Source organism: Centruroides vittatus, unplaced genomic scaffold (assembly GCF_030686945.1).
Source record: "Centruroides vittatus isolate TY-2023 unplaced genomic scaffold, ASM3068694v2 contig_836, whole genome shotgun sequence".
Taxonomy (NCBI): Eukaryota; Metazoa; Arthropoda; class Arachnida; order Scorpiones; family Buthidae; genus Centruroides; species Centruroides vittatus.
In genome coordinates, this window is record NW_027122543.1 from 11,597 (window position 1) to 34,408 (window position 22,812).

General features: G+C 32.7%; 2 protein-coding genes across 2 annotated transcripts; one reads left to right on the forward strand and one right to left on the reverse strand.

Moving 5' to 3' along the window:
* Window positions 1–2,481: 2,481 nt before the first annotated feature.
* On the forward strand, window positions 2,482–12,603 carry LOC136982452 (ribitol-5-phosphate transferase FKTN-like). The gene is made up of 7 exons (XM_067278936.1): window positions 2,482–2,598; window positions 5,983–6,195; window positions 6,271–6,545; window positions 9,214–9,473; window positions 9,588–9,718; window positions 10,442–10,566; window positions 12,390–12,603. The coding sequence occupies exons 1-7, from the start codon at window positions 2,482–2,484 to the stop codon at window positions 12,601–12,603; spliced, it is 1,335 nt and encodes a 444-aa protein (XP_067135037.1).
* Window positions 12,604–13,208: 605 nt separating this feature from the next.
* Window positions 13,209–18,313, reverse strand: LOC136982454 (trypsin II-P29-like). Its single transcript, XM_067278937.1, has 7 exons — window positions 18,195–18,313; window positions 18,070–18,094; window positions 14,984–15,075; window positions 14,790–14,905; window positions 14,441–14,721; window positions 14,235–14,371; window positions 13,209–13,712 (listed from the first exon to the last, which is right to left on the reverse strand). Exons 1-7 carry the CDS (start codon window positions 18,267–18,269, stop codon window positions 13,509–13,511), a joined length of 930 nt encoding a protein of 309 aa, XP_067135038.1. The 5' UTR covers window positions 18,270–18,313; the 3' UTR covers window positions 13,209–13,508.
* Between the last annotated feature and the right edge of the window lie 4,499 nt (window positions 18,314–22,812).

A 22,812-nucleotide genomic window follows, 5' to 3' on the forward strand; every position in this document is an offset into this window, starting at 1 on the left:
TAGTTCCAACCAAACTTCGAACAATGTTGATAATTTCGGAATATCCGTTAAAATTTCAATTATTAAAATACCGACCAATGAATACAGAATAAAAAATCTATTAGTTGTTTTATTAAATAATAATAATTATTATAACAACAGCAACAACAACAGGTGTTATATAATTTTGAAAAAATCTTAATTTAAAAATACAATTGGAGAATTTCAAATTACATATCACAGTCTAATATTCTCGGGACGAGCGGTGCAGCGGGCAATATTTACGTCAATGTTATTTTACCGTCCGACCAATCTAAAAATCATCCAGAATATCAAATTTCCTCTCTCCACAGTTAAACTTTATAAAAATCATAACACTTCATAACATTTATTTAATAAGAAATATTTCAACCCCGAACACCGATGTATGTTATAATAATAATAATTGTGCTATAAAAAGCAATTGAAATGAAAGAGAAATTGTTCATTACAACTCTATTTTGAATAAAAGTATCGGTAATTAAATGCCGACAGAATGTATAGATTGTGTTTAGATTAGATACTGAAAAGACACGAGAAATAATCACCATTGTTTTTAACACCGAAGCATTGAAACGAACACGTGAGAAATATACACATTTTATGTCGAATACACGAAAACATAATGGAAATATCATATTGTATGACCTTTCTAATTAATTAACATATAAATAATTGAAGAAAGCAACTCTTTGTTCTCCCGACTTCCCACTCATCAATTTAAACGATTTCCTTGACAGGTCGGTTCCTATCCAACTCGGATTCATATTAAGCGCAGGCAAAACGTATACATTGTCAATAAGGTACGTATCTCGAGTAAGATGTTAGGAATTTTTACATCTTAAATGTATTTACCTTCCGATAATTCTAGCTCCAATTCCGCTAGTTTCTCTCGGATCTCAATTGGCAAGCTTGTTACATCGATACACTGATCGGCCATGGTCATAATAAAGTTATCGTCCCCTAATCGCATCAATTAGTTATTTATGAGCCTCACCGTAAGGCTTTTTCTAGATGAAAGAGGAACTGTCTTCTCCATCAAACCATTTTGGTCGCCATCTCGATTGTTTTTGCCTGCAGGGGTCAGCACTCGAGAACCACGCCTAAAATCGCCGCCATGAACATTTTCATTTTTCAAACTGGATTTTTTCAATATATTTCCGGCTTAAAGTACGGATATAATTAAAATAAAATATTATATTATTCGGGGAGGTTATTAATCTAATATCTTATATAATTATTAACAAATTATAATAATCGGAACGCTAATTTAATTATTATTATTTTTTTTTTTTACATTCAAAAATCTGCAGGCAAAATATTATGTTTAAAATATTAATCGAGCATTGTCCTTTAAAAACTGTTTTCTAATTTTTAATTTATATATTCAATACAAATGATGCGTTGTACAATTTACATTTAAGATGTAATATCATTTCAATTGATGCTCGTAAATTACCGGTAGATGCCCGGTGCTCTAAGAGGTTTCAAATAGAAATAAATATGTTTACGTTTTATTCATTAATAAAAATTCAAACGATCCCTAAATTAGTAGGAGCTTAGGGCCTCGAGTCACTTGTTCGGTTTAATTCGTATACAATGCGACACATGAGGGGTGCGACTTCGCTGTAATATCTATGATAAATTATGAATTTATGGTAGAGTTACCAACTCTCCCGGCCGCATCGCCGGAATTTCGCAAAAGGTTTTAAATTCTGGAACTCTTAAATTGAGAGCTATTCTTCCTTTGCTTTCTTGGCACGGCGATTAACTTTTCGATTAAGCTTTATTAAAACAGACTGTTTTAATATAGCTTTCACTGATTCTAACGCTATCTACGATGAAACCTACAGTCTATCTTGTGGCCCCTTCAAAATCTAACATTTACGGTTTAATGAATTTCTTGTAGGATGCGTATTTTTCGAATTATTCTACTATATTGATTAAAAAATGCCGTACGAGTCCGGTTTACAGTGAAATCTGTGTAAACCGGATTCGTACGGCATCGAATACCTTTCCGGTATGGCAGGTTTCTGTGTTATTACGGTTTCGTTTTGGACAGATTTTACTATATCGCATAGTTTCAACACGAAAGTTATAATAGAAGAGTAAGAATAACAAAAATAAAGGTAAAAAGATGCACACTGTATCTGCTTGAGGCCACACGTTTTCGAGGGCAGCGTGTTCTTCGTAAAACAATCCTGTAAATAATAAATAAATTATAATTATAATTAAAAATATATATATAACTTTTAAAGATTACAATATAGTATTGTATTTAAAATGAATAATATTTCTCTGAGATAATTTTTAAAAATATAGGACGGCAAAAAGTTTAGAGCCTGTCCCCGAAGCACATAATTCACAGCACATTGTTACACTGTATACGACAAACAACGAATTTTAAAAGCTTCGTTCAAAGTTCAAGAGAAAGATAATTGATAAAAACGATTGTTAGAAACAATGTGGCGTCGAATAACTCGATTTCATTTATGTTCTTTAATTGTAATCTTTATTTTAGCCTGGTATTCTTACACGTTTATTCTTTTATTTTATCAAGATGATAAAGAAAGATTACAGGTTAGTGTCCCCGTATAAATTTTGTAATAATACGTAAATGCCTATATTTTGTGTATAAATTTCTATAAATATTATGTTAAAAGTAATATTTATTAATAAAATTCTCTATGTGTTAATTTTGAAAGATTCTTTCTTCCATATATTTCGTTTAAAATTATACAATTTAAATGTACTGTACTGTACACAAGCTGTATTTAAGTAGCAAAAATTTATACTTGTTTATTATTATAAATGTACTAGCCATACCAATGGCTTCAAAACACTTCTAAACATCAACCCCTCTTAAAATCTCATTGTAGTTCAACTTTTTTCCATATGAACAGTGCTGTATGTTCGCAATTAGATGAGCACACATACAGTATGATATATGAATTTAAAAATGTAATCTCATTTATAATGTGAGTTCCACATGTTTAAGAGTACTTTTTCTGACGGGGTATAAGCAGGTAAATAATGCTGCCGAAGCTACCCGAAGTACCAATAAAACTATTGGTAAAAGTTCTGTGAGTAAGCGGGCCACCAGGCATTGGTTCAAAAAATCGCAGAAAGGTTGAACATACTGTATTATTATTCAACCATTTTTTGACATCTAAACATATTAGGGTAATTATATTTTGTAATACCATAAAGTGTTGCAAGTAATTTTTCGGTTAATGTTACCTATGGTTCCAAAATGGCGGCTCCTCTCTGATTCCAGTAAATAGAAGAAAGGAAACAGTGGGGACGCACATTCTAACCTAACCTAACCTATTCTAATAAATTACCATAATTATTACCAACAAAATTAGGTTAGGTTAGAATGTGCGTCTCCACTGTTTCCTTTCTTCTATTTACTGGAATCAGAGAGGAGCCGCCATTTTGGAACCATAGGTAACATTAACCAATTTTTAAAATAAAAATTGCACCACGTTTTAGAAATTTTTAACTGGTTTACAATACAAGGTGGTGTTTCGTTTTATGTACGCAAACAATAGGTTTAAAATCACTGTAGAAAAAACTTATATCAGCCAACAGATAAGGGGCACTAGACCAAAAGGCGTATTGACATTTTGGACAATTGATTTAAAGATTATAAAGTACACAAGAAGATAAAGTGGATGTAAAAAAGTTCAGTTTCTAGTATCAACACTTCATGGTGTCTCAAAATATAATTTAAAGAAGGACACGGTTTCAACACAGAAAAGATATTAGGGAAAGCCAAAAAGCTCGCTAAATGAGTACTACAATGAACTCTGTAGGAGAGATAAGGAGGATCATTTGGAAGTCTGCAGTTCTTTTTAATTATTCGTCGCAAAAATGAAAGTACTCAAATGAAATTCTTTCCTATCCGTCTTATTCTGCAGATATTTTGCCAATAGACTATCACTTTTTTATACATTTGGACAGTTTTTGGCAAGGAACGTCTTCGAGAAAGAAGATGCAATAAAAAGTACCTTTGGCTTCTCATTCTCGTGATTTCTATCAAATTGGCATTATTTCTATTGAATTGGGAAAAGTGTATTAATGTTGGAGACAATTTTGATTGAATATGTAAGTTTTAAATTAAATTAATAAACGTTAAAAGTCGAGTAAAAATCGGCCATTTCATTTGCAACAACCTAAGGACGTCATGAATCTTGGCAGCCCGGAAATCAAAGAATAAATCATTGGATGCTAGAGGGAACAACTGAAAAAATTGTCAAAGCATATTATATACGAGTATGTACAGTATACTTTCGCTTTCATTACGTAAACTTAGGCTACTCTTACGTATTTTTAGATTTAAACTGTAGCTAATAGGCTACAGTTTAAGTCTAACTATGATTAAAAATTTCAGCCCGGCATTGTGACGATGTTCAAATAAATAATTGTTTTAGTTTACCAGTCACAATTTTTTCAATTTGTCCCTCTATCCACTACGGATCTGGATCTCGGAAGCCCAGCAAACTAAATTTTGTGGACTACCTACCACACATCCTATATTTAAAAATAATTCATATAAATTTTATTTAACAAATTAGGCCTATATTTAATCCATTCTGTAGTAGGCTACTTCGTTTCTATGGATATATTTAAATTCTTAAGTTCTTTGAAGTGGAAAAATTGACACAACTCCATCTTTGTAACTGTTAATTAAAATTTCAATACAATTATTATATTCGTTGTGAAACATATTGCGTAGATTTAAATTTATAAATAGCTTTCAATGCCACTGAATCTAAAGATAATGAACAACAAACGAAATTTTAAAATGTATTTTAAATGATATGTTTTGGAAAGTGATACATCCGATAACATTAAACGATTGATAACAATATGATTACAGTAAGCGACTTCTATTGTATTAATATTTTCATTTCCATGCATTTTAGATACTGTATATAATTTTCTTAATTCTTTTATCGATAAATCATTACAGTTTTCACTATTTTTCACTTAATTGCAACTCAATTGTATTCAAATTATTTTATTACAATAGATTTTTTTCCTAATAGATTATAATATTATAGTATATCTTTCTTTAATTAAGTATATCACTTATAATTGAATATTTTTCGACGTTATTATGCTAGCAATTCTTACTAGAAATTATGGTTTTTAAAGTGTAAATGTAATAGTATACGTACGTAATAATGTAGTAAGTAAATATAATGGTTCTATACGTAATAATATAAGTTATATATACATATATATAACCTTTAATATATATATTATTACGTGTTGAATCTCTCTCTATGTATATATTAAATTTCCTGTATGTTTTTCTAAACAGTTCAAACAATTCAAACATTTATAAAAAAATAAAAATGCATGTAAATAGACTAAAGCGGCAATGGTCTATTTATAATCGTTTTATTATTAAAATGCTTAATTACTGTTTACTTTAATTTTGTAATTTTATAAAAATTAGTTTCGCTAGCCAAAATCTGATATCGTTAATTAAATATTAATAGAGTATTTGATTAAAAATTTGTCATAAATTAAAAAAAGGATATTAATTTCACGCTCGATCATTAATTAATGAACCTACACACATTTGTAATAACAATTGACATTTTTATATTGCGTTATTATTACCGTACCAATTAAATATTGCGTTATTCTATAATTGTTTGCAAAGAAAATACAATTTAATTATGATTCGAAGGGAATGTTACAAGGTTACACGATTCACCTATTCTTCATACTATAAAGGTATATCGAGTTATGTGTTAGGATAAAATTAAGTTAAACGATATTTAAAATACCTTTTTAATTAAGCATTAAAATCTACTCAATATAATCCAGAATACAATAATTGGTTAGAACGGGGAGCATGATAATTAAACATCGATAGAGGGATTAAATAATATCGTAGTCAAAAATTACTTAATAATTTAATAATTATTAAACTTATTTTATTAGATTGATACAAGCAGAAATTCTTTAGAAAAGTTGGTTAAAATCGTAAATTTATCGGGAGTTAAGTTATTTGTCATCGATCCTCATCGTTTATTTTACTCGTTAAACGACGAAGAAAAACAATTACTTCTAAAGAGAAACTTTAACTTAAAAAAGGGATCCGAGGGAATAATCACTTTCGGAATATTCGAAGAAGATGGCGAAAAACTAGACAAGGTACGATTCTTTTATTTTTCGATATCCGTGTATTAAATACACATCGAAGTAGATCTTTGTTTTCCTTCATTTCAGGTAACTTTACTTCTGACAAAACAGAATTTTCGTTACTCTTTAATCAAAGACGTAGATCCTAACGAAAGAATAATACAAAATCTGGATGTGGTATTGGTTAAGAATGTCATCACTCATCGATTTTATACACTACGCGGATACGTTATTCATGTTGTCACGTATTTTCGTAGATCTAATTACTTATGGCATGGGAAGTTATCAACCCTTCCTGCAGATGTTTCGCACATTAATGCCGGAGAACTTCAATTCGGCAGACACGAAGGAGCCTTCGAAAGGTATTATTAAGCACAATAATTAGTGATGTTCTGTTTTTTAATTAATTTTCGATTTAAAGGTTTGTTCACTTTTAATTATTAAATTCTCATATCGTATTTTTGTTTAATATTGATCGATTATTACAATTACTAAACAATAAATCGACTGAAACTATACTTTAATTTGTAAGTTTAACGACCATCAAATGACACTACAATTAACATAATGCTTATGAATCGTATAATTTCTCGGTATCGTATATGGAGTAACGGTTGAAAATTTCGAAATTTCGTTTATAATCTGCCGGATTAGAATAATGTATATTATTTGAAGAAGAGAAAATTTCTCCTTGGATGGTATCGATGTAATCGACCGGCCTTGGTTTTCTGCTTTTGAGTAATTTTCCGGGAGTGACGATAAGAGGTTCGATACTCTTAGTTGCCTTGACCCGTGAATATCCGGTCACTCTATCCCACTGAGGAGATGCTGCGATTTCTCCGAATATCCCTTCCGTATCTTGATACAGAATCGGATAATGAGGCGGAAGAGAACAATAATCACTGTTAGAAGTGGAGAGATACTCGTTTTTTTCAGTGTTGGTATAAGTTCCTCTTTGATTTTGCCACCGATGGGCTATAATATCTGGTGCATTCCTATTCATTATCATATAGTTAGATTCTTTTTTCCCAACAGTGGAGGGCACGTGATATAAAAATTTCATTCTATTAACTGAGAAAAAATCCTCCGTTTCTTTTCTGTAAGTGTGCCAATCAAAATTAAAACTTTTCTTCGAGTTGGGAGCTATATTATTATCCGTAGTTTTATTTAGATAATAAATATCACTCATCTGTAAGCGTTGATCTAAATTGATACGTGCCGGATCGGAACACAACTTTCTTTCTGAATAAGAGCGGCGAATTAAATTTTCGCCCAAAGATGGAAGATTTGGGCGAAAATTGGGATTCGAAAATGGCTTTTCTTCATCTGAGCAACCGCAGGAACAGTCTCTAAAACGAGTATTCATAATCGTGAACTGAAACTGTAGGAAAACTTTTTTGAGAGCAATAAACTAATATCGAAAATGAAATAAATCTGCGATTGTTGTAAAACAATTAAAATAATTATTTGAATTGTTAATTATTAAATATTGATAAAAACGAATCGGTTAAACAATACAAGATAACACTTAGTTGTACCGGGTGATCGTAATTAAATTATCCTTATTCGACATATTTAGGTATCTAAATGCAATTAAATCTGGTACAGTGACATTTCGGGACACGAGGAAGACATTTCTGTAAAAAAATAAAGTATCAAAAAACGCCACTATGGCACTTTTGGTACCGCAAGCAACCCCAAATATTTTATTTGTACGAGGCATTCATGCTATACAAACACCTTAGCGATGCAGGTATAAGAGACAATTTAAGAAATTTTGTGGCTCTCTTGCGAAGTGTAATTTTTGGGCCTTCTACGTTTATAAAGGAAAATAAATGGTACTTTTGTACTAACTAAACTAATTCGTAGTAAAACAATATATAGGAACCACAGGGAGAACTATGAAATTTATATGAAGCGGGTCCTCCGCAACTGTTGTTGTTGCTTTAGCTTTACACTGGTTCCAGATATATGCTCAATATGGTCCTCATTCATTTAAAGACAATAAACGGTGTGTTCATAATTTGATTGTAATTAATGCCTCTCACATACAGTGCGATTCTGCCATTCAAGGCATCCAAATTTGCAATATGTTCACGATAAACTACACTTTTTAATTGTTTCCAGAATTAAAAATCACACCTCTGGCAGAAAAATGTATATGAAGAAATAGTATTGTACTATATGATAAACATACGTTTAATTAAATCCTGTATTAACGAGCGATTTTTTAATCATATTTTTAATTTATTTATGTTAAAATATATGCTCTCCACCTCAAATTAGCAGTGGCTTGCCCCTGTACATCATACTTTACCTGTTAGCAATAGAGTCGTGCCAATCATCTGACACTTTTGAATTGAAATAACATGATTTCCAGTTTGCATCAGTTCGTATATGGTTAATCGGGGCCTCCTACCCCAAGTTCTCATATCTGGTCTCGTCATTCATCTATTTAACTCTAATCTTGATATTGAAGAAAGACAGATGGACGAACAGACGACAGTGGGAAAATAGGTCTATAATTTTCTCATCTTGAAGCCGAATAAATGTCTTGATTCATATGATTCTCTTCAGCCAATAACCACTTTTTTTCTCCTCCTTTCGTAAATATACATATCTTTTATTTCCTATGTAAGGACTTTCAAGTGATTCAATTCTTTCATTTGTGTAAGTTTTGCACTGTTTTAATTTTTATTATTAAAAATTTCGCTTAATGTTACCCTAGGTATACAAAATGGCGGCTCGTCTCCGATTCCAGCAATCAAAAGACAGGGAACAGTGGGGACGCACGTTCTAACCTAACCTAACCTGTTCTAATAAATTACCATAATTATTAGCAACCAAATTGTTAAAATAGGTTAGGTTAGAACGTGCGTCCCCGCTGTTCCCTGTCTTATTGCTGGAATCGGAGAGAGCCGCCATTTTGTATACCTAGGATAACATTAACCAAAATTTCGTAATGTTTTATATGAATAAGTAATTTTAATAATTATTACATTATATTTACACAAAATAAATTTTTACTAGCTTTCAGATTGAGCCGTTTGAGGATGATGGAATCCATTATTTCGCTCCTAAAAATAAAGTTTATTTTCTGTTTGAACTTATGACCTCTCGTTTTCTGGACTGTAACTTCGAATCTACCAAAAATTTTATGATTAGATACCGCAATATAAGCGTTCCCGATATCCAATTTGGACTCGAGTTTATCGAAGACATTAAGGAACTTAAACGAGAGTTTCAACCGAAGCTGATTCCTTTCTGGTTGGTCAGTGGCACTCTATTAGGTAAGCTTTGATTTCAATTAGCCCACTAAAATTTAAAATTTTGCAAACATTTTTATTGTTGAGACATCCAGATTGATAAATTCAACAAATATATTAAAAAATTATTTTATTTAGGTTGGTATAGGCAATGTTCTCTCATCCCATATATTTACGATATTGATTTCGCAGCGTGGATAAGAGATTTCGATACGTCTCTGATTGATCAACTAACGAAAAGTTCAGTTCTTCTTGCAGCGTATGGCACGGTAAATATCGACTAGGTCAATTATTTTTTTAAATATCTCAGAAAATTAACTTTACACATTATAATTCCAATTAAATGCTGCGTCCAGATAGACGAGGTGGTTAAGGCATCAGCCGAATGCTCTAAAGCTCTGTTATTCTGCTTCGTATCTTGCTGGTATCAGTAGCATTTACAAAAGGTCTTATTTCAAAAGGTTTACATATTTCAAACAACTACAAGTATATCAGTTTGAAGCCATTGATGAAGCTACCGTAGATGCAGACTATGCAATTGCATAGGGGTCCAACTCGACTGGGAATCCATTTTGTTAAGAAGGGGCAAAAGACTGGAAAACAAAGTATACAACCGTACATTAAAGTAGAAAATATTGAAAATGAGTAATATCAGTATTCAGAAGGGCCCCGAGGAAGGTCTTTATTGTGGAGTTTGGACAAGAACCCAAAATTTAAAGCTTCAGCTGCTGAGCAGCGCCTAAGTAACAATAGTTTAAAAAAATAAATAATATAGAATGTGAATAACTAAAATGATTCTTAACGATTGAATTAATAAAAACAACGTTCATACTGTTTTAACTGTTGTATTTTATAGATTAAATTAAATTTATATATATATATAGTATATAAACTATGTTACAATAAAATGTTATTAATACAACTTCAAATAATCTTTGGATGTATTTACTATAAAGTTTAATTCATCTTGTTTTTTTTAATTATTAAAAAAGCCAGAAAATTCATTTCAATTTGTCCTGATGAATAAACGTTTAAAAGTGAATTTATTTTTCACGTATGAAGAGCAGAGTTATTTCTGGTATGGAAAACACACAATAGAAGATGGTTACAGTTTCAAGTAAGTACGTATTTTAAAAGTAGTGTCTAGTTTACTTGTATTTCTAAAGAAAATTGGTTAATGTTACCTATGGTTCCAAAATGGCGACTCGTCTCTGATTCAAGGAAACAGAAGAAAGAAAACAGTGGGGACTCACGTTCTAACCTAACCTAACCTATTCTAATAAATTGCCATAATTATTACCAACCAAATTATTAGAATAGGTTAGGTTAGGTTAGGTTAGGTTAGAATGTGCGTCCCCACTGTTTTCTTTCTTCTGTTTCCTTGGATCAGAGACGAGCCGCCATTTTGGTACCATAGGTAACATTAACCAGAAAATTTTTTAATAGAATATAGAATTTTATGAAAACTAAACTGTGTCTTTACTTAATTAAATAAATTAATTTTAAAATACAGTATATGCTCTCCACTTCAAATTAGTAACGTTTTGCCCCTGTACATCATACTTTGCCTGTTAGCAATAGAGTCGTGCAGGTAATCTATCTAACTCTCTCAAGGGAAGATTTTTTTAATTGAAATAAGGTTTGCACCGAAAGTTCGTAAATAGTTAATTGGGGCCTGCTCTTCCTAAGCTTTCTAAATCTCGTCTCGACTTTCAGACGTTACACAAACTTACAATTTTGTAAATTGAGTTGTGTTTAATAAATTAAGACATAGTCGCTCTGGAAACATTTTTTACTTCCCTAGACGATCTCCATTTTTTCTTTTGTTCTAGAACAATTTTTCTTTTAGATGACCGGACCTTTCTTTAGAGGCTACTCAGCCATCCAACATTAAAAAACGTTCTTTAAAAACAGGGTTAATCCAATTAAAATTATAAAAATTTTCTTAAAAATTGGAAAATGGGATCTTACGACGTCTTTTCTTACATCCATGTCCATTCGGGAGTTCGGGCCTTTATCCACTCAAAAAATGCGCTGGAAAATGTAGATTTAGTTGACTCGGTCCCTCTGGCGACGATTTTTCCATTTTAAGTTTTTTGAAGTACGTCGGATGTTAAATTTTTGTTTAATAAATTAAGACATAGTCGCTCTGGAAACATTTTTTACTTCCCTTACTATCCCTACTTCCCTTCCATTTTTTACTTCGTTTTTTTAATGTTGGATGGCTGAGTAGCCTCTAAAGAAAGGTCCGGTCATCTAAAAGAAAAATTGTTCTAGAACAAAAGAAAAAATGGAGATCGTCTGGGAAGTAAAAAATGTTTCCAGAGCGACTATGTCTTAATTTATTAAACAAAAATTTAACATCCGACGTACTTCAAAAAATTGAGTTGTATAAGAGTGCTTGCCAGCCTTTACTTTTACGGGCTGATAAAACACAATAAAAAGTATTAGAATCGTGTCGAATTTGATCCTCCGAGCTTTTCTGCAAATATACACGTTATGAGACCTCCCGAACCAAAAAATGACAAAAAAATGGGGAAAAAATTTCTCGTGTGTGCGTGTGTGTCGGTGTCTATTTTGTTTAATATCTGAGGATGGGGTGAAAATTAAGAAACGAAATTCGGCATGGTAACTTGTATATAAGGGGCATTGATGCTACTAAATTTTGGTGTTTATAGGTAGAGAGGGTGGGGGATAGAGGGGAGGTTTTACGTATCATATCTTGACAGGAGTCGTACTTAATAAAGATTTTTACAACAAAATCTCACAAGAAATGGCACGTCTTCCGCCAGTGTTTACACTTAATACAAATAAGATTAACAAGGAAAAAACTATTTAAATAAGCTTAAAATAAAGTTCTTGTTTGTACATATATAACTCGATAAAACATTTCAATATCTGAAATATATTATTATCATTTATGATTTTCTCTGATTTCAGGTACGTTTATCCAAAATTCACATTATGCTCGGCAGAATTAGTATACGAGAAGGTTCTTGTTCCTTGTAATCCCGAATTAATCGTGACTACAGAATACGGAAAAAATTGGATGATTCCCGAACCTAAAGGGCATTCCCCTTTAAACATAAAGGATAAGAAACTTTGGATTGTCGAACAACGAACTAATGCATTTCTTCCGAAACTCGAACATTAGAATAATTCTTAAATTCCACTGAATTTTTATGTCTAATGTTTAAAATGATTATAGCAAATAAACTTTAAAAGGTCACTAAATTTGCATTTACGCCAAGAGATGGCGACACAGTGCTGTAATATCTGCGCATTTGAAATACTGTGGTGCCTCCTACTTTCGAATTTAATTCATTCCAGGATGCCGTTCGAACTCTGAATCTTTCGTAGTCCGAATCAATTTTTTTTCATTAGAAATAATAAAATGTAAATTGATCCGTTTCCGTATCCATCTCGATAAACTTAAACAACAAATACACATAATTTAAAGTAAAAAATAACGCAATTAAATGCTGTATATAACACATGAAAACACAAAAACAATAAATAAAATACTTAAATACTGTATAATTTGGAATGGTAGCTTGTGTATGAGGGACATAAGGACTTTTTTTGTAAGTAATTTTCTAATTGTAAATCCAAGTGGATCATGTAACTTGTTGATACTACATACTTCTTTAAGGTAATAAACATGCGTCACTATGCAGCATCCATAAATACATTTATTTGTTCACTAAAAAGCAATATAAAGGTAAATTTAAATAGAGCAGAATAATGACAGACAAAAGATTGTCCTTGTATTTTTATTCCAGAAATTGCATAAGATGACGCTTTCTTTACACGAAATAATTAAGTTATCGGAAAATTTTTCATACAGTATTATGCTTTTATACAATTAATTTTTTATTTTAAACATTCTACAGTTATCGGATTGACATTACAATTACAATTACTGTATTTATATTTAAAACGTCATTTAAAAAATATGCATAAAATTTCTTTAAATTTATTTAGATAGATAATAATTAAATAAAGATTTAATTAAATGAAAACAAATTATAATTTTATGTATTAAATTTATTATGTTAATTAATGAGGATATTTCTCCCTGGGAAATATTCTAGGTTTGCAATCGGCATTTCTGGTCATTTCATATATCCAATCGGTATATCTCGATACATCCGTATAAACTCCGGACACGCCTGGTAATGCACAGTTTTTCCCAAACGAGACGATTCCGCTAGCAATATAGTAATTTTCAGCTTGAACCAGAAGCGATCCTCCGGAATCTCCCTTTAATTAATAATAATTCAATTAAAAATTTCGAAAAATTATTTATATTCTATAGTAATTTAATGTTTTATCCAACGACGAAAAAAATCTTTTTATCTAATATGCCTACTCTAATTCATATTAGATTCTAATGTTGGTTTGCTGTAATATATTATACGAAATATGATTAAAAAGTTCCCAGACTCAAACATAGTAAATAAAACCACTTAACACTGGTAATTGGTCAAGGTTTCGTGCCTCACCGACGAGCTAACCTCTTTAGAGTATTCCGGGTTTTTTTCAATTGTCTAACATGTAAATAGGGGCCATTTTTCGATAAAAAGTCTTCCTGGGAGGTAACAAATCCCTTGCAGATAATCCTTGTGTTGCTTTACTAAATTGTTTTTCTATACACATTAAAATGTACATAGAAAAACAATTTAGTAATACGATAATTATCGTACTACAGTGGGAATTTATAGGTCCGAAATTTAAAATTTGCAGCCCAATTTCTGGTGGAAAATGTAAAGACATATCACTTACAAGGCAAGCATCTTTTCCTTCTTCTCCCCCGGCACAAATCATGTTAGAAGTGATTTCATGTGCTAAGTGGCGTTGACAGTCTTCTCTCGATGTAATGGGAACGTCCACTTGCTGCAATATGTGAGGTCTTCCACCCTCTGCAATATACGAAAAACAAAATCATAAAAAATGCAATTCGTGACAAATATTAAGTAATTGTTTCTTACCGTAAGATAATCTTCCCCAACCCCAAACGGTGCAGATGGTCCCAGGAGAAAGAGACGAATCTTGAGGAGGTAAAATTGCTGCTCTTAAATCAGATGATCTTTCCAGAGGAACGGGTTTATCAAGTTCTAAAATGCAGATATCATTATTAAAAGTTTCATCTACGTATCTGGGATGCATATGTATGGACTTTACTCCTCGAATATAATTTCTGGCTTCGTTGGTAACGTAAGTATCGTAATCTCCGATATTTAATCTCATAGTTGATCTCAAGTGTTCTTTACTGAAATATAACCAATAAAATTAATTAGGAGACATTTTGTTTTAAAATAGATTTATTAATATACTGACCCGTAAAGACAATGGCTAGCCGTCATTACGTGCTTTTCGGTGATTAATGTGCCAGCACACGCTGCTTGATCAGTTCGAATACGTCCCGGGAAACTCGACGAAGTTATCAATCCGGCCTTTAAAATAAAGTAAATTATTAAACAAGATTTGTAACGTTACGTGTAATTTCTTAAAATAAATTCATTTATTCTTACAGCAAATCGAAATGAATCTTTATCGGCATCGCTTCCACCAACAATTCGATTTTTAATGTTGCTAAAATCCATATCTGTTAAGCATATTGGCCCTATAAATGGCAAATAAATGAATGTTAAACTAGCGTATTTTTTGTGTAATTGTGTAATTGTAAAGCGTATTAACAGTGGGTAATCGGTTAATTAAACTGTATCCTATATCGTTTATTTCATTTGTAATCCCAACCTTGTTTCATTTTTCTGACAGAAACAATTCTTTTATAATATTCGCGAGACTGTCGGGCAGGCACTCGTTAAGTTTTGCGTGGGTTTTTATTTTCGAAAAGTGAGAGTATAATAGCAAAGGTAGAGAGTGGGCAGAGGATGTCCGAAGTTGCTGGGCAGTATGGCTTAAATAAATCTACAGTAGGGCGAAGTTTAATCTTATCTAAGAAAGATACTGTATAATCAAGAAGAGCAGCTTAAGGAGTAACAAAAATCACATCTGAGAAGTAAAGAACACTGAAGAGCTCATAACAGAATCCGAAACTGATCTGACGACAGAAGAACGCCAAGAACTCTTGAATGAACACCAAGAAACTCGGCGAGATACGTTTTCTTCTGAAAAAGAAGATTAATGCCAATATTTGTCATTAAAGATCTTTTGAAGAAGTGGAAGGATGTGAAAACAACGGTCTTAGAATGGCATCCAAACCAGGTTGAGGTTAATAGGCTTGGGGATGGCTACAATTACAATGCTATTAATAGCGAGGTTGAGGCCGAAGTTTTAAATGCAAAAACGTGTACGTCGGACGTTCAGCGCCGCTTTCCTGTAAGCCTAGAAGTTTGACAATGGCATTCGGAATGTCCAGCATGATTCCACTGACGTTCCAAACGCCATTGTCAAACTTCTAGGCTTACAGGAAAGCGGCGCCGAACGTCCGACGTACACGTTTAAAACTTCGGCCTCAACCTCGCTAATTACTTCCGAAAAATTCTGAAGAAGAGAGAAAAGCAATCGACATTAGACAGATTTTTGAACCCCCACAAACAGAAAAAACAACTAATAAAAATGCAAGACTGTGTATATAACAATATATACACAGTATTGGGCAAAAGTAACGATAGCGAAGATTAAGATTATTACGTTATAGTCAACTTTACCCGTTTTCACAAAATGCAATAATTGGGTCCCCCTGTTCCCAGATTAATTAGAGAATTTTTAGATGGGTCTAAAAATACGTTTGATTTCCCCCCAAAACAGAAAAACTACATCTGCGTCTTGCACGTCGCTTTCTCTTAACACTTCCATTGTTACTTAACACTTCCATTGTTACTTAACTCTTCCATTGTTATGTAAGTGTCTGAATTATGGACCTACAGTATATTTTCCATGACGTCATAGTTGTCGTCTTGTTGTCACTTGCCTAACGACTAACTGTCAACTTTCCACATGAGAACGTATTCTCTGTTTAGTTCTCAGACGCAATTCTCATCACCTTCGCCCTAAAGTGCATCAAAAAGAACAACAATACTACGAGAATTCGGGCAGTTGACGCTCGGATCGCCTCTCGCGCAGTGATAACTTTACGTGGTGCGTTTTCTTCCCTGGGTTTTTTGTGCCGGTTCCCGTAGACTATCGATATCGACACCGGGATTAACACCGTGGCTTACGCCTGCCAAAAACGCCGTTACCGAAATCGTCGTTAGTGCCAGAACGCCAGGACTAAGACTCTCGTCATTAGGTCCAGAAACGTCGCCCTCCGCCCGACAGATTCACCGAACATCCTTTCAACAAGGTATTTATCGCCACGCGAACTCTCTTGTAAGCTCTCTCTCTCGTAATCGCGTCGTTAGTTCCCTTTTCCCTTGATGTTGTACATAAATCATGCTCCAAATAAATATTCGTTATGTTTTAGTTAAAGTGGCCTCTGTTATTTCCGGGGCATTGTCCCGTCCTCCATCCCGAATCCGATCGCCCTAAACGCGACCGCTCGCGCGTCCGTTCGTGGAACCGCCGCAGCTTCCGTGTCAGCTGAGACACGGTGGTGTCAGTCCTGACGTGACACCAAAGAGGTGCCGACCCCCCGGTCACAGTTACTTAACTCTTCCATTGTTCTTTACTTTCCATTGTTATTTAACTCTTCCATTGTTACTTAACACTTCCATTGTTACTTAACACTTCCATTGTTACTTAACTCTTCCATTGTTACTTAACTCTTCCATTGTTATTTAACTCTTCTATTGTTACTTAACACTTCCATTGTTAATGGAAGTGTTATGCCTTAATCCTGTCCCTCTCCTCCGTGGGGAGGAATTTCGAAAAATCCCTTCTTAGTGTGCATTCTCTAACTATGTTCCAAATTTCAACTTTCAACTCTACCGTTTGGGCTCTGCGCTGATTATTATTATTATTATTATTTTTAGTATAATCATCATCATCATCATCATCATCATCATAAACTCGTCTGGATTATATATATAGATTCGATAGAGGAAAAAATAAGAAGACCCATATTTTTTCTTTTATAAGTCAGATCAGTCGTTTATATATATTATAAAACGGAACAAAGCTTAATTTTGAGGGTAGTGATGGGTTTTATAATAAAAAATGTACCGTTTATCTCCCCACTCCACGACCTTTAATCACCATTACAACAGTATCAATCCCCCTAATACACAAACTTTCCTGTAAAATGCTGGAGATTAAATTATTAAGAGGTTTAAAGTGATTCAATATTACAGAAAACGGAATTTTATGAAGTAATAAACGTTTCGAAATAAGAAATAAATATTTTTATATCTTTTATACAACATCCCAGTTTTAAAAAAAATTAGTTTAATAGACGATTTTAAATTGCAATATGGCGGCTTTATACGAATTTTATAACTACCGATAAAACTTTTTATACTAAAAATTTCGATATATTTCGATTTATGATTTATTTAATACAATTATATTATATTTATATTTAAACACGAACGATTTTAAAGTCAAATATTAAAAATTAGCCATCAAAATAGAGTAAATAATTTGTGCTATATAAACTAATTATATTAAACAATACTTTAATAATTTATATGTATTTCGAAAAAATTACACTTACTATTATCAGATTCGTAGGAGGAAATCTGAAATATTTGAAAAATTACTATTGTTATTTTATGTTAAATTGAGAAAAATTAACGCTGATTATTCCTTGTTGTAAAAGAATATACGGAATTTACTTACTCCTTCCGCGAAGGCAAAATAAAATGATGAAGTTAATACGAATAAAAAAAATATCATTCTAGTCCAAAACCTCATTTTAAAGTGGAACTCATAAGTTTAATACAGTTTTTAAAGGGGGAAAGTCGAAAAGTAGTTTCTGTGATGATGAAAACACATTTACAATCGTCAATTAAGAGCAGCTGTTATCCAGATGCAGAAACATCTACCTGTTCCCGTGATTAGTAAAAGTATCTAGGTGGCATTTTATAATGTCTAGCAATTAAAATTTTATAAATTAGTCGTATTTTTTTCGTTAATATTACTATAATTACACCTTGGATTTTTTCATTGCTCGATTTATTAGCTGTACCCGTTTATTAAAATCGTATTTAAACATTTTAATAGACTTTAGTATTTATATGTGAGAAAATTTAAAAGGTAATGAGAGAAATATTATAAATGTTAATCGTTTTTCTGTATTTAATAACACTGGCGATAAATTATAATACATAAAATTGTAAAATTCTCACAACCAACAAACTAGCGTAACGTAACAAATGAACAATACCGTTTAGCATCTATAACAATGGTTGTCTATTTCGATATACGTATATATTATTTATTACTGCTTTATATTCCTAATAAAGACTAGTTTAATACAGTTTTTAACTTATTTTAAACGATAACCGACCTAAAAATACAAATGATATAAATGATGTCGGGGTCAAATAAACGGTTTCATTTACACATCTGTTCATTTGTCTTCGTTGTTCAAGACTATTAGAAAATAAAAATGAATTATTCTAATATGGGACAATTTATCGAATCGTTTTAATAATAAACTAACTTATTTTAGTTATAATTTATGGAATAAATAAAATGATGCAGTAGGCGAGCATTTGATAAGTGACGTTGAGTTAACGTCATCTATTCCTAGGCTTCAGCTACTCAGCTTTATGAGTAATACGGCCCTGTATTACATTGTATTATTCTGATTCTTGTAGTTAAATTTTTTTTTTAGAACTTCATGCTTAATCGTTGGGCAGTTGGTTGGGGTATTTTCAATACAGTAATCGTGTATTGTCTGTGAATGTCATAAGTAACAATGTTTAGAGAACGCCATCTATACAGCAATCAATGAAACATGTTGCGTTACACGTACACAATCGAGCAAATATCAGAAACTTCGTTTAATTAAAGTTCTTCTAAAAATATGGCGGGTAGCGAGGAGAGGTTGGTAACACTTGCTAAAGAAAATGAATGCTTCTGTAGCCTAAACTTAAAGAAAGATTGTGATAAAATTTTAAATAAACAACGTATCGGAAAGTATAAGAAAAGAAATGAAATCTGATGGTAAGTACTTTCGTACGAATTTTTTATTTTTGGAGCATTTCGTCGTTGCTATACTATTCGCATTGCCGAACGACTGCTTATAACTGTTATGTGAGCAGCTACTGTAAATATGTACCGGTCAAATGCGTAAAGAGTGAACCAGCCTTAAGATAGAACTTTGTTCTATCGTAAAAACGTAGAAAAAAGCCTGTTTATAGCTATAAACAGGTCATAAAACTATTACCTTGCCTTGTTTGCTATATAAGTTACGTGGAAATTATGACTTAAAACTAATAATACGCTATACCCACGATGGCCTCGCGTGCCTCATACAACTCTTCTAGATCCATATTGTGGCTCCCATATACTTATAAAATTTCGTTTTATAAACTTAATACACACTACTTACACATATATAATATTTTTGCGTGTTTCTATACTATTATATAGTGTAACATACACAAGGATTGCAAGGGTAACTTGCAATTAAAAACCTGAAGTACTGTACTGTACATTCATAAAGTCGAAGGAGTTAAGTGATTGTTTACGTAATCATTCAGTCATAGCGTACAAATAAAGTAACAGCGATATTTGCTGTAGAAGAGTAATAACAATACCGTACTTTAACTATATATAATATAAATAGATGATCCGGCTCTGGCGTATTTCTAATAGGCAGCGTATGGTTCCTATCGTGACAACCTCTCTCCTACGCTAAATTTTACAAATGTATTATTTATAAGACATTTATAATACTTTAAAAGTTGTTATAAAACGGTAAACCTTTTATTAGCTTTTGTTTTTATGAATTTATGTGCACATCTTTATAATTATTTGAGCGAGAAAATTACCGTCTTTGATGTATCATTCAATGATAAAATCGAACAAAGGTGGTGGATCTGGAACGACGACATCATTAGTTGTCGCAATCGGTACACAATAACCTTACCATCTGCTTCTTCAGCTTTAATTATTAATTAAAAATAATTCGGTCGTTCAAGCGTAAAGGCAAAATTGTGATTTGAGTATATATTGTTAACAGTGGCACTCTCGCTAATTCGAACTAATTATTAAAAGAAATTGTTCGAATTATTAAAAGGTTGGGATCAGTGGAGATTATATAAAGTAACTTAAGCAAAAAACATAATTACATACAAACACATATATTACTTTCCTGATTCTCTTATTGTATATAACAGAAGGAAAGTATGGCGATCTGTCAAAAAGTGACCTCCCAAGGTTTTTACATTTTTGGACTCAGAGGACTTTGAAACGTCTAGAAAGGCAAAAAATTCGGTTTTTTCCCCCCCTGTATGTATGGATGTTAGTGTGTGTGTCAGAGGCATGATTTTGTTCACCCTGTTTGAAGCTTAATAACTCCTGTGTTTTTGTTAGAAATTTCTGAAATTTTACAGGGAGGTTTTTGTATTAGAGGATTGATGCTATTAAATTTTGGTGGTGAAAGGTCGAGGGAGTGGGGAGATAAAGAGGATCGTGTGTAGTATCTCGAGTAAGGTCGGACTTAATGACGATTTTACTCGTTATTAGCATTTACAATTTTTTTTTATTATAAAATCCATCTCTACATTCAAAATTAAACTTTTGACCATTTTATAATAATTAAAAATATTTTAAAATAAAATAGCGTAACAACAGATGGTGCCACACACGCAGTTTTAAATGTTGCCAAGAAAATTAAACTCGTTGCTGGACTTTTTAAAAAGTTTTTATGCTGTATTTGATATGTAGAAGAATACCGGGTGAGATGCCCAGAAGTAGTTTATTAAAATAATACTCAGTAGAACACGTCATTAGTCATTTTAACGTTCTTCTGTTTAATTATTTTTCCAATGATTGTTTTGTCAAATAAGATTTTGTTTATCGTTGCTTTAGTGAGTTGAGATCACACTTCAGTCTCAGTACTTCTCAGGCTTCATTTGAAGCGCTTAATAATTTAATTATGCAAAAAAAAAAAAAAAAAAACAATTATGCAACTAGCAGCGCATGGAGACAGTCTTTGACAGCGTGTGATAAGCTGCTGATGACCTTATGGATTTTGGACAACCGCATATAGTTAAATATTAACATCGAAATAACTTCCATTTACAGCTGTGTTTGACAGTTTAATAATTTCCATCTCCTTTCCTGCTGGTAAATGTGGCTGTGATGCCATGGTTTATGCCTGCTCTTCACTCTCTGGAAAAATAGCCAAGGAAACCGAAACAATGTTTCCATGTGACTCCCATATTATTGGAGATGGCGCTCATGGAATGACTAAGCATTTGATGAAATCTTATCATGACGACGGGCCCTTGACAGCTGTCCAAGAAGTCAGGTACAATAAGAAATTACTGTATAGCTAGAAATGTGATTGAACAATCATTTGCTCATGTTACAGGAAGATGGAGAAGACTGCATTATTTAGATATATCAAAAATTGAGTCAAATGGCTTGTGTGTTACAGAACATTTGCATTACAAGAGGAAACATCCTATGTAAGTTCGCCGATCTTTAGGGGGGGGATCGTTAATCCCGCGACAGGATGGTCTAGGGTCGTTCGCGTGTGGGTGTGAGGGAGGATGACACAGACAATAAGTGTCTCACAAAGAAACCCGTTTATTTAAATATAAAACAACTCACACTATGCACAGATCGTTACAAAGGTGAACGTTCGAACGTTTTTGTGCCGATGTGTTTCCTATCGTCGCTCGATAGAAGGCCCCGGGGCAGCGGCTGGTGCAGCGACTCGTCGGTTGGCGTCGGCGGACCTTTCGATGGACACCTTGGAACACCTCTTGTTTCCCTTGAAACCTCTCGGAAAAGTCTCTTGTCCTTCCAATTCGGCGATTACTTCAATCTCTCTTTTTCGTGTTGTTCATGTTGATTGGCTCCACGTCCTTCCTTTCTCTCTTCTCGATTGGTCCCTCGCTTGTTTCCAAGCGAAAAACGACCCCTGTTCGAGTCACGAGAAAGAACCGCCTATACAAATCAACTTGACACCCTCCGTTTACTCAGGATGGAAAGAATTGATGGAACTTTGAAACTTGCGCTTATATTTTTCCTATTGTCGTCTAGTCTGAGAGATTTTTGAAATTCAATGCTTTGATATGAAGTTCCTTTTTATAATTAACTTTTCCCTTTTTCCTAATTTTAATGATCTAAATTTCGTATACGAGCGACTTGTCAAAGGTCCATCTATACTGGAGGACATTCGTCTACAATCATTACTCATTACAATTATTGCGTTTTATTTTACATTAGGCCTTTTTGTCTTTCGACATCTTTCTCCTTTTTTTTCATGCGTCGC